The 13114-nt window shown below is 36.2% G+C and overlaps 1 protein-coding gene across 1 annotated transcript in view; it reads left to right on the top strand.

The window, feature by feature from the left end:
* The window catches only part of GTF2F1 (general transcription factor IIF subunit 1), a gene marked incomplete at its 5' end in the record, with an annotated part of 37032 nt that overhangs the window by 19417 nt on the left and 4501 nt on the right, over positions 1-13114 (top strand). Inside the window, 4 exons of the mRNA XM_030969673.1 lie at positions 1235-1419; positions 8506-8683; positions 12053-12117; positions 12200-12316. Coding sequence (XP_030825533.1) covers positions 1235-1419; positions 8506-8683; positions 12053-12117; positions 12200-12316 — 545 coding nt within the window. The remainder of the gene's footprint in view (positions 1-1234; positions 1420-8505; positions 8684-12052; positions 12118-12199; positions 12317-13114) is intronic.

Raw genomic sequence — 13114 nt, 5'->3', positions numbered from 1 at the left:
TTCCCAAATCCACCCGAAATCCTCCCCAAACCTCCTCAATTTCCCCCAAGCCCTTCAAATCCTCCCCAAATCCCCTCTGAACTCCCCCAAATCCCCCTCAAATTCCCCCAAATCCCCCCCAAAATCCCCTCTGAACCTCCCCCAAATCCACCCCAAACCCTCGAGAATTCCCCAAATCCCCCAAAATCCCCTCTGAACCTCCCCCAAATCCACCCCAAACCCCTCGAAATTCCCCCAAATCCCCCCAAAATCCCCTCTGAACTCCCCCAAATCCCCCCTCAAATTCCCTCAAATTGCCCCAAAATCCCCTCCCAGGCCCTCAAATTCCCCCAAATCCCCCCAAAATCCCCTCTGCCCCCCCAAATCCCCCCCCATTTCCCCCCAAACCCCCCCAAATCCCCCCCAAAACCAAATCCCCCAAAATCCCCCCGCCCATCCCCAAATCCCAAATCCCCTCTGAACCTTCCAACCCCCCAAACCCCCAAATCCTCTGAACTCCCCAAACCCCCTCATCCCAAAATCCCCAAACCCCTCTGAACTCCCCCCAAATCCCCCAACCCCCCCCAAATCACCCCAATCCCCCCAGGCCCCAACCCCCCAATCCCCAAATCCCCCAAATCCCCTCTGAACTCCCCCAAATCCCCCCAATTCCCCCAACCCTCAAATCCCCCCAAATCCCCCCAAATTCCAAATTCAAATCCCCTCCCGCCCTCAAATCCCCCAAAATCCCCTCTGAACTCCCAACCCCCCAAACCCCAAATTCCCCCAAATCCCCCCCAATCCCCCTTCAAATCCCCCCCCAAAATCCCCCAAATCCCCCAAATCCCCCACCCCCAATCCCCAAATCCCCCCAAATCCCCTAACCTCCCAATCCACCCCAACCCCCAAAATCCCCAAAATCTCCCTGAACCTCCCCACAATCCCCCCCAATTCCCCAAATCCCCAAAATCCCCTCTGAACCTTCCCAAACCCACCCCAAACCCCTCGAAATTCCCCCAAATCGCCCCAAAATCCCCTCTGAACTCCCTCAAATCCCCCTCAAATTCCCCCAAATCCCCCAAAATCCCCTCTGAACCTCCCCCAAATCCACCCCAAACCCCTCGAAATTCCCCCAAATCGCCCCAAAATCCCCTCTGAACTCCCTCAAATCCCCCTCAAATTCCCCCAAATCGCCCCCAAATCCCCTCCCAGGCCCCCAAATCCCCTGTGAGCCCCGGATTTGCCCCCACCCCAGGAGGAACAAGGTGCTGAACCACTTCAGCATCATGCAGCAGCGGCGGCTGCGGGACCAGGACGAGGAGGAGGAGGAGAAGGAGAAGGGGAGGAAGGCGCCGGGCAAGGGCGGGGGGCTGCGGATCCACGACCTGGAGGAGGATCTGGAGCTGAGCTCCGAGGAGAGCGAGGCCAGCGAGGCCGAGGGTGAGGGCACAGGCAAAGCCACGGGAAAACCTCCCAAAAAATCCCCCAAAAAATCCCCAAAAAAATCCCCAAAAAACCCAAACCCTTAAAAATCCCCCAAAAATAAAAAAAATTCCCCTTAAAAATCCCCCAAAAAATCCCCCCAAAAAATCCACCAAAAAATCCCAAAAATCCCCAAAAAATCCCCCCAAAAATTCCCTTAAAAATCCCCAAAAATCCCTTAAAAATCCCCAAAAAAAAAAAAAAAAAATCCCCTTAAAAATCCCCAAAAAAAAAAAAAATTCCCCTTAAAAATCCCCAAAAATAAAAAAATTCCCCTTAAAAATCCCCAAAAATAAAAAAAAAAAAAATTCCCCTTAAAAATCCCAAAAATCCCCAAAAATCCCCAAAAAAATTAAAAAAATTCCCCAAAAAATCCCCAAAAAATAAAAAAATCCCCCAAAAATCCCCAAAAAAAAAAAATTCCCTTAAAATCCCCAAAAAAAAAAAATTCCCCTTAAAAATCCCCTTAAAAATCCCCAAAAAATAAAAAAAAATTTCCCCTTAAAAATCCCCCCAAAAAATCCACCAAAAAACCCCAAAAATCCACCATAAAATCCCCCATAAAATCCACCATCAAACACCAAAAATCCCCTTAAAATCCCCAAAAAATAAAAAAATCCACTTAAAAATCCCCAAAAAATAAAAAAAAAATTCCCTTTAAAAATCCCCCCAAAATACAAAAAAAAAAATTCCCAAAAAATCCCCAAAATAAAAAAATTCCCCCAAAAATCCCCAAAAATCCACCAAAAATCCCCAAAAAATCCACCACAAAAAACCCCCAAAATACCCCAAAAATCCCCCTAAAATCCCCCACAAACCAAACAACCTTTAAAAACACTTAAAAATCCCAAAAAAATAAAAAAACCTTATCCTAAAAATCCCCAAAAAATCCACAATAAAATACCCAAAATCCCCTCAAGAATCCCCCCAAAATAGCCCAAAAAATCCACTGTAAAATGCCCAAAATCCCCTTAAAATCCCCTTAAAAATGCACCGTAAAATGCCCAAAATTCCCTTAAAATTCCCCCCAAAATACCCTAAAAAATCCACCATAAAATGCCCAAAATGCCCTGAAAAATCCCCTTAAAATCCCCAAAAAATCCACCGTAAAATGCCCAAAATCCCCTTAAAATCCCCCCAAAATATCCCAAAAATTCCACCATAAAATCCCCTTAAAATTCCCCCATAAAATCCACCATAAAACACCGAAAATCCCCTTAAAAATCCCCTTAAAGTCCCCAAAAAATCCACAGTAAAATGCCCAAAATCCCCTTTAAAATCCCCTTAAAATCCCCAAAAAATGCACCATAAAACACCCAAAATCCCCTTAAAAATCCCCCCAAAATACCAAAAAAAAAACCCCAAAAATACCAACAAAACCCAAAATAAAACCAAAAATTTCTCCTCAGTAAACCCCAAAAAACACCAAAAAAATAAAAATAAAAATCCCGAAAAATTACAAAAAATACCCCCAAAAAAAAAAAAAAAAAAAATTACAAAAAAATACCCCAAAAAATAAAAATAAAAAACCCGAAAAATTACAAAAAAACACCCCAAATTTACAAAAAAAACCCAAAAAATAAAAATGAAAAACCGAAAAATTACAAAAAAACTACCCCAAAAAAATAAAAATAAAAACCCAAAAAAATTACAAAAAAATACCCCAAAAAAAAAAAATAAAAAACCAAAAAAATTACAAAAAAAAACCAAAAAAATAAAAATAAAAACCAAAAAATTACCAAAAAATACCAAAAAAAAACCCAAAAAAATTACAAAAATACCCCAAAAAATACAAATAAAAAACCCAAAAAATTACAAAAAAATACCCCAAAAAATACAAATAAAAAAACCGAAAAATTACAAAAAAACTACCCCAAAAAAATAAAAATAAAAACAAAAAAAATTACCAAAAAATACCAAAAAAAAAACCCCCAAAAAATTACAAAAAATACCCAAAAAATAAAAATAAAAACCAAAAAAATTACAAAAAAATACCCCAAAAAATAAAAAAGACCCAAAAAAATAAAAATAAAAAACCCGAAAAATTACAAAAAAATACCCCAAAAAAAAAAACCAAAAAATTACAAAAAAAAACCCCAAAATTACAAAAAATACCCAAAAAATAAAAATAAAAAACCGAAAAATTACAAAAAAACTACCTCAAAAAATAAAAATAAGAACCCAAAAAATTACAAAAAAATACCCCAAAAATACAAATAAAAAACCAAAAAATTACAAAATATACCCAAAAAAATAAAAATAAAAAACCCGAAAAATTACAAAAAAATACCCGAAAAAAATAAAAATAAAAAACCCAAAAAATTACAAAAAAATACCCCAAAAAATAAAAATAAAAACAAAAAAATTACAAAAAAATACCAAAAAAAAAAACCAAAAAAATTACAAAAAATACCCTAAAATTACAAAAATACCAAAAAAAAAAAATAAAAACCAAAAATTACAAAAATACCCAAAAAAATAAAAATAAAAACCCCAAAAAATTACAAAAAAATACCCCAAAAAATAAAAATAAAAAACCCCAAAAATTACAAAAAAATACCCCAAAAAAATAAAAATAAAAAACCTGAAAAATTACAAAAAAACACTCCAAATTTACAAAAAATACCCTAAAAATTAAAAAAAGACCCAAAAAATTTCCAAAAACATACCCAGTAAAGCAAAAATAAAAAACCCGAAAAATTACAAAAACTACCCAAAAAAAAAAATAAAAACTCCCTAAAATTACAAAAAAATACCCCAAAATTACAAAAAATACCCAAAAAAAAAAAAAAACCCTGAAAAATTACAAAAAAACTACCCCAAAAAAATAAAAATAAAAACCAAAAATTACCAAAAAATACCAAAAAAAACCCCCAAAAAAAAAATACAAAAATACCAAAAAAAAAAAAAAAAACACCCAAAAATTACAAAAAAATCCCCCAAAAAAATAAAAACCAAAAAAATTACAAAAAAAAATACCCCAAATTTACAAAAAATACCCCCAAAATAAAAATAAAAACCCAAAAAATTACAGAAACCCCCCAAAAAAATAAAAATAAAAAACCCAAAAAATTACAAAAAAATAGCCCAAAAAATACAAATAAAAAACCCAAAAAATTACAAAAAAATACCCAAAAAATACAAATAAAAAACCAAAAAATTACCAAAAAATACCCCAAAAAAATAAAAATAAAAAACCCGAAAAATTACAAAAAATACCCAAAAAAACAAAAATAAAAACCAAAAAAATTACCAAAAAATACCAAAAAAAAAAACCAAAAAAATTACAAAAAATACCCTAAAATTACAAAAAATACCCAAAAAATAAAAATAAAAAATGAAAAATTACAAAAAAATACCCCAAAAAAATAAAAATAAAAACCCCAAAAAATTACAAAAAATACCCCAAAAATACAAATAAAAAACCCAAAAAATTACAAAAAAATACCCCAAAAAAATAAAAATAAAAAACCTGAAAAATTACAAAAAAACACCCCAAATTTACAAAAAATACCTTAAAAATTAAAAAAAGACCCAAAAAATTTCCAAAAACATACCCAGTAAAGCAAAAATAAAAAACCCGAAAAATTACAAAAACTACCCAAAAAAAAAAATAAAAACACCCTAAAATTACAAAAAAATACCCCAAAATTACAAAAAATACCCAAAAAATAAAAATAAAAAACCGAAAAATTACAAAAAAACTACCTCAAAAAATAAAAATAAGAACCCAAAAAATTACAAAAAAATACCCAAAAATACAAAAAAAAACCAAAAAATTACAAAATATACCCAAAAAAATAAAAATAAAAAACCCGAAAAATTACAAAAAATACCCAAAAAAAAAAAAAATAAAACCCAAAAATTACAAAAAATACCCCAAAAAATAAAAATAAAAACAAAAAAATTACAAAAAATACCAAAAAAAAACCAAAAAAATTACAAAAAATACCCTAAAATTACAAAAAATACCAAAAAAATAAAAATAAAAACCCAAAAAATTACAAAAAATACCCAAAAAAATAAAAATAAAAAACCCAAAAAATTACAAAAAATACCCCAAAAAATAAAATAAAAACCCCAAAAATTACAAAAAATACCCCAAAAAATAAAAAAAAAAAACCTGAAAAATTACAAAAAAACACTCCAAATTTACAAAAAATACCCTAAAAAATAAAAAAAGACCCAAAAAATTTCCAAAAACATACCCAGTAAAGCAAAAAATAAAAAACCCGAAAAATTACAAAAACTACCCAAAAAAAAAAATAAAAACTCCCTAAAATTACAAAAAAATACCCCAAAATTACAAAAAATACCCAAAAAATAAAAAAAAAACGGAAAATTACAAAAAAACTACCCCAAAAAAATAAAAATAAAAACCAAAAAAATTACCAAAAAATACCAAAAAAAAAACCAAAAAAAATTACCAAAAAAAAATACCCAAAAAATAAAAAAAAAAACGCCACAAAACATACAAAAATACCCCAAAAAAAAAAAAAAAAACCAAAAAAATTACAAAAAATACCCCAAATTTACAAAAATACCCCCAAAATAAAAATAAAACCCAAAATTACAGAAACCCCCCCACAAAAATAAAAAAAAAAACCCAAAAATTACAAAAAAATAGCCCAAAAAATACAAATAAAAAACCCAAAAAATTACAAAAAAATACCCAAAAAATACAAATAAAAAACCAAAAAATTACCAAAAAAACCCCAAAAAAATAAAAAAAAACCCGAAAAATTACAAAAAATACCCAAAAACAAAAATTAAAACCAAAAAAATTACCAAAAAAACCACAAAAAAACCAAAAAATTACAAAAATACCCCTAAAATTACAAAAAAATACCCAAAAAAAAAAAAAAAAATGAAAATTACAAAAAAATACCCCAAAAAAATAAAAATAAAAAACCCAAAAAATTACAAAAAAATACCCCAAAAAATACAAATAAAAAACCCAAAAAATTACAAAAAAATACCCCAAAAAAATAAAAATAAAAAACCTGAAAAATTACAAAAAAACACCCCAAATTTAACAAAAAAATACCTTAAAAAAATAAAAAGACCCAAAAATTTCCAAAAAAACATACCCAGTAAAGCAAAAATAAAAAACCCAAAATACAAAAAACTACCCAAAAAAAAATAAAAACACCCTAAAATTACAAAAAAATACCCCAAAATTACAAAAAATACCCAAAAAATAAAAATAAAAAAGGGAAAAATTACAAAAAAACTACCCCAAAAAAATAAAAATAAAAACCTGAAAAATTACAAAAAATACCCGAAAAATACAAATAAAAAACCCAAAAAAAAAAAAAAAAAAAATCCCAAAAAATAAAAATAAAAACCAAAAAAAATTACAAAAAAAAATACCCAAAAAATAAAAATTAAAACCAAAAAATTACCAAAAAATTAACCAAAAAAAAAAAAAAAATTACAAAAAAATACCGAAAAAATTACAAAAAAAAAAAAAAAAATAAAAATAAAAAGCCAAAAAATTACAAAAAAATACAAAAAAAAAACCCCAAAAATTACAAAAAATACCCCAAAATTACAAAAAAATACAAAAAAAAAAAAAAAAAAACTGAAAAATTACCAAAAAATACTGAAAAAAAAAACCGAAAATTTACAAAAAATACTCCAAAAAAATAAAAAACCAAAAAAATTACAAAAAAATACCCCAAAAAATAAAAATAAAAAACCGAAAAATTACAAAAAATACCCCAAAAAATACAAATAAAAAACCAAAAAATTACAAAAAATACCCAAAAAAAAAAAAAAAAAACCAAAAAAATTACAAAAAAAATACCCCAAAAAATAAAAATAAAAATTACAAAAAATACCCCAAAATTACAAAAAAAAAAAAAAAAAAAAAAAAAAACCTGAAAAATTACAAAAAATACCCAAAAAATAAAAATAAAAAACCGAAAAAATTACAAAAAAAAACCCAAAAAATACAAATAAAAAACCCGAAAAAATTACAAAAAAATACCAAAAAAAACCCCAAAAAAATTACAAAAAATACCCAAAAAATAAAAATAAAAAACCGAAAAATTACAAAAAAATACCCAAAAAAAAAAAAATAAAAAAAAAAAAAAGTTACAAAAAAATATCCCAAAAAAATAAAAATAAAACCCAAAAAATTACAAAAAATACCCAAAAAAAAAAAAATCAAAACCAAAAAAATTACCAAAAAATACCAAAAAAAAAAACCAAAAAAATTACAAAAAATACCGTAAAATTACAAAAAAACCCAACCCAAAAAAAATAAAAAAAAAAAATAAAACCAAAAAAAAAAAAAAAAAAAAAAAACCCAAAAAATTACAAAAAAAACCCCAAAATTACAAAAAAAAAAAAAAAAAAAAAACTGAAAAATTACCAAAAAATACTGAAAAAAAAAAAACCCGAAAATTTACAAAAAATACTCCAAAAAAATAAAAAACCAAAAAAATTACAAAAAATACCCCAAAAAATAAAAAATAAAAAACCGAAAAATACAAAAAAAAAATACCCCAAAAAATACAAATAAAAAACCCAAAAAAATTACAAAAAAATACCCAAAAAATAAAAATAAAAAACAAAAAAAATTACAAAAAAATACCCCAAAAAATTAAAATAAAAACCAAAAAAATTACAAAAAAATACCCCAAAAAAAATTACAAAAAATACCCCAAAATTACAAAAAAACACGAAAAGAAAAAAAAAAACCTGAAAAATTACAAAAAACTACCCCAAAAAAATAAAAATAAAAAACCCAAAAAATTACAAAAAAATACCCAAAAAATACAAATAAAAAACCCGAAAAAATTACAAAAAAATACCAAAAAAAAACCCAAAAAAATTACAAAAAATACCCAAAAAATAAAAATAAAAAACCGAAAAATTACAAAAAAATACCTCAAAAAAATAAAAATAAAAAACCCAAAAAATTACAAAAAAATACCCCAAAAAAATAAAAACAAAAAACCAAAACATTCCCAAAAAATCTCATTAAAAATACAAAAAAAAATTTTAAAAAACGCCCAACACCGCCCGGACCGCCAGGCGAGAAGAGCGCGAGGCCGAAGGGCGCCGGGGCGGGCGGCAGCAGCAGCAGCAGCAGGAGGAGGAGGAGGAGGAGGAGGAGGAAGGGCGGCAAGGGCTCCGAGGACGAGGCTCTCGAGGACAGCGACGACGGCGACTTCGAGGGCCAGGAGGTGGATTACATGTCCCACGGCTCCAGGTGCGACTGGGGGGATTTGGGGGGGATTTTTGGGGTCCTTGGAGGGGTTTGGGGAGATTTTGGGGGATTTGGGGGATTTGGGGGGATTTGGGGGGAATTTTGGGGGTCCTTGGGAGGAATTTGGGGGATTTAGGGGGATTTAAGGAATTTGGGGGGGATTTAAGGGAATTTGGGGGGTCCTTGGAGTGAATTTGGGGGATTTAGGGGGATTTAAGGGAATTTGGGGGATTTTTGGGGGTCCTTGGAGGGAATTTTTAGGGGGGAATTATTTGGGGGTTTAAGGGAATTTGGGGGTCCTTGGAGTGAATTTGGGGGGATTTAGGGGGATTTAGGAGGGGGATTTGGGGGTCCTTGGAGGAATTTGGGGGATTTAGGGGATTTGGGTGGGAATTTGGGGGGATTTTTGGGGGGTTAGGGGTTTGGGGGGATTTTGGGGGTTTAAGGGTTTGGGGGGATTTTTGGGGGGTTTGGAGGAATTTGTGGGGGATTTAAGGGGATTTAAGGGATTTTTTTTGGGGGTCCTGGGAGGGTTTGGGGGGATTTAGGGGGATTTAAGGGGATTTGGGGGGGATTTTTGGGGGTCCTTGGAGGGAATTTGGGGGGATTTAGGGGGGATTTAAGGGAATTTGGGGGGATTTTTGGGGGGTCCTTGGAGGGGTTTGGGGGGATTTAGGGGGGATTTAAGGGAATTTGGGGGGGATTTTTGGGGGTCCTTGGAGGAATTTGGGGGATTTAGGGGGGATTTAAGGGATTTGGGGGATTTTTGGGGGTCCTTGGAGTGAATTTGGGGGGATTTAGGGGGATTTAAGGGAATTTGGGGAATTTTGGGGGTCCTTGGAGGGGTTTTGGGGGGATTAGGGGGATTTAAGGGAATTTGGGGGATTTTGGGGGTCCTTGGAGGAATTTGGGGGATTTAAGGGGGATTTAAGGGGATTTGGGGGATTTTTGGGGGTCCTTTTGGGGGGGGATCTAGGGGGATTTAAGGGGTTTGGGGATTTTTGGGGGTCCTTGGAGGGAATTTGGGGATTTAAGGGGAATTTGGGGGGGATTTTTGGGGGTCCTTGGAGTGAATTTGGGGGATTTAGGGGGATTTAAGGAATTTGGGGGATTTTGGGGGTCCTTTGGAGTGAATTTGGGGGATTTAGGGGATTTAAATTGGGGGATTTTTGGGGGTCCTTGGAGTAATTTGGGGGATTTAGGGGGATTTAAGGAATTTGGGGGATTTTTGGGGGGTCCTTGGGTGAATTTGGGGGATTTAGGGGGATTTAAGGGAATTTGGGGGATTTTGGGGGTCCTTGGAGTGAATTTGGGGGATTTAGGGGGATTTAAGGGATTTGGGGATTTTTGGGGGTCCTTGGAGTGAATTTGGGGGATTTAGGGGGATTTAAGGGGGATTTGGGGATTTTTGGGGGTCCTTGGAGGGGTTTGGGGGGATTTAGGGGGGATTTAAGGGAATTTGGGGGGGATTTTTGGGGGTCCTTGGAGTGAATTTGGGGGGATTTAAGGGGGATTTAAGGGAATTTGGGGGATTTTGGGGGTCCTTGGAGGAATTTGGGGGATTTAGGGGGGATTTAAGGGAATTTGGGGGGGATTTTTGGGGGTCCTTGGAGGGGTTTGGGGGATTTAGGGGGATTTAAGGGAATTTGGGGGGGATTTTTGGGGGGTCCTTGGAGGGGATTTGGGGGATTTAGGGGGATTTAAGGGAATTTGGGGGGATTTTTGGGGGTCCTTGGAGGGGGGGATTTAAGGGGATTTGGGGGGATTTGGGGGTCCTTTTGTGAATTTGGGGGATTTTGGGGGGGATTTTGGGGGTCCTTGGAGGGAATTTGGGGGTTTAGGGGGGGATTTAAGGGGGGGATTTTTGGGGGTCCCTGGGGTTTGGGGATTTAGGGGATTTGGGGAGTTTTTGGGGGGGATTTTGGGGGTCCTTGGAGTGAATTTGGGGGATTTAGGGGGATTTTGGGGGTTTTTGGGGGGTCCTGGAGGGGTTTGGGGATTTAGGGGAGGAATTTGGGGGAGGGATTTTTGGGGTTCTTGGAGGGGTTTGGGGGGATCTAGGGGATTTAAGGGAATTTGGGAGGATTTTGGGGGGGATTTGGGGATTTAAGGAATTTGGGGGATTTTTTGGGGGTCCTGGAGGGCTTTGGGGATTTAGGGGATTTGAGGGAATTTGGGGGGATTTTGGGGGGTCCTTGGAGTGAATTTGGGGGGATTTAGGGGGATTTAAGGGAATTTGGGGGGGATTTTTGGGGGTCCTTGGAGGAATTTGGGGGATTTAGGGGGTCCTAAGGGAATTTGGGGGGGATTTTTGGGGTCCTTGGAGGAATTTGGGGGGGATTTAAGGGGGATTTTAGGGAATTTGGGGGGATTTTTGGGGGGTCCCTTGGGGAGGAATTTGGGGGATTTAGGGGATTTAGGGGGATTTAAGGGGTCCTGGGGGATTTTGGGGGTCCTTGGAGGGGTTTGGGGAGTCCTTGGGGGGCCCTGGGGGAATTTTGGGGGAATTTTTGGGGGTCCTTGGAGGGGTTTGGGAGGATTTGGGGGGAATTTGGGGGTCCCTGGGGGGATTTAAGGGGATTTGGGGGGATTTTTGGGGGGGATTTAGGGGGTCCCTGGAGGGGTTTGGGGGAGATTTTGGGGGGATTTGGGGGGTCCCAGGAGGGGTTTGGGGATTGCTGGGGTCCCTGGGGGTGTTTGGGGGATTTTGGGTGGGTTTAGGGGAGATTTAGGGGATTTTGGGGGGGGATTTGCGGGGGGCGTTTGGGGGGTGTGCGGGGGGACTTAGGGGGATTTATGGGGTGTATTGGGGGAGTTTTGGGGGTCCTTGGAGGGGTTTGGGAGTTTTTGGGGGGATTTGGGGGGTCCCTGGAGTGAACTGGGGGGAATTTGGGGGGATTTAGGGGATCCTTGGAGGGGATTTAAGGGAATTTGGGGGGGATTTTTGGGGTCCTTGGAGGGGTTTGGGGGGAATTTTAGGGGAGATTTTTTGGGGGTCCCTGAAGGGTTTTGGGGGGGGATTTTTAAGGAGTCTGGGGGGTCCCTTGAGGGAATTTGGGGGTCCCTGGAGGGGCTCTGGGGGTTTGGGGGGAATTTGGGGGTCCCTGGAGGGGTCTGGGGGATTTGGGGACGATTTTGGGGGTCCCTGGAGGGGCTCTGGGGATTTGGGGGAAATTTGGGGGTCCCTGGAGGGGCTCTGGGGATTTGGGGACGATTTTGGGGGTCCCTGGGGGATTTTGGGGATGTTTGGGGTGATTTAAGGGGAATTTGGGGGTCCCTGGAGGGGCTCTGGGGGATTTGGGGACGATTTTGGGGGTCCCTGGAGGGGCTCTGGGGGGATTTTTGGGACCCCTGCCCCTTTTCCCTTGGCAGCAGCTCCGGTGAGGAAGAGCCCGGCCGAGCCAAAGCGCCCAAGGAGGAGGAGGAAGGCCCCAAAGGTGGGGGAGGGGGAGGGGCTGGCAGGGGAATTGGGGGCGTTCCTGGGGGGTCCCGAGGCTGAGGACCCCTCCCCAAATTGAGGGATCGACGAGGCGAGCGAGAGCAGCGAGGAGAGCGAGGAGGAGAAGGGCGAGGAGAAGGAGGAGGAGGAGGAGGGCAAAGCCACGCCCACCCCCCAGGAGAAGAAGAAGAAGAGAGGTGAGACCCCTCCCCAAAAAAAAAAATATACAAAAATTGCCCCCCTCAAAACACCAAAAATATCCCCAAAAAATAATAAAAAAAAAATGACCCCAAAATATCAGAAAAAAACAAAAAAATCTCACAAAAAATCTCACAAAAAATCCCCCAAAAAAGAGCAAAAATTTCCCACAGGAAATACCAAAAATACCAAAAAAATACCAAAAAAATCTCACAAAAAATCTCACAAAAAATCCCCAAAAAAGAGCAAAAATTCCCCACTGGAAATACCAAAAATACCAAAAAAATACCAAAAAATGCTAAAAAAATCTCCCCAAAAATACAAAAAGAAACCCCAAAAAAATCTCGCAAAAATCGCCCTAAAAATGCCCAAAAAAGAGCGAAATTTCCCCACAGGAAATACCAAAACTACCCCCAAAAAATACCAAAAAATCCTAAAAAAACCTCCCCAAAAATACCAAAAATACCCCAAAAAATCTCGCAAAAAATCGCCCTAAAAATGCCCAAAAAAGAGCAAAATTTCCCCACAGGAAATACCAAAACTACCCACAAAAAATACCAAAAAATCCTAGAAAAAAACTCCAAAAATACAAAAAAAAACCCCAAAAAATCTCACAAAAAATCCCCAAAAAAGAGCAAAATTTCCCCATAGAAAATACCAAAACTACCCCCAAAAAAATACCAAAAAATCCTAAAAAAATCTCCCCAAAAATACCAAAAATACCCCAAAAAATCTCGCAAAAAATCGCCCTAAAAATGCCCAAAAAAGAGCAAAATTTCCCCACAGAAAATACCAAA

Source organism: Camarhynchus parvulus, unplaced genomic scaffold, assembly GCF_901933205.1.
Source record: "Camarhynchus parvulus unplaced genomic scaffold, STF_HiC, whole genome shotgun sequence".
Classification (NCBI taxonomy): Eukaryota; Metazoa; Chordata; class Aves; order Passeriformes; family Thraupidae; genus Camarhynchus; species Camarhynchus parvulus.
Note: the sequence above shows the minus strand (reverse complement) of the source record. Positions and strands in the feature narration are given on the sequence as shown.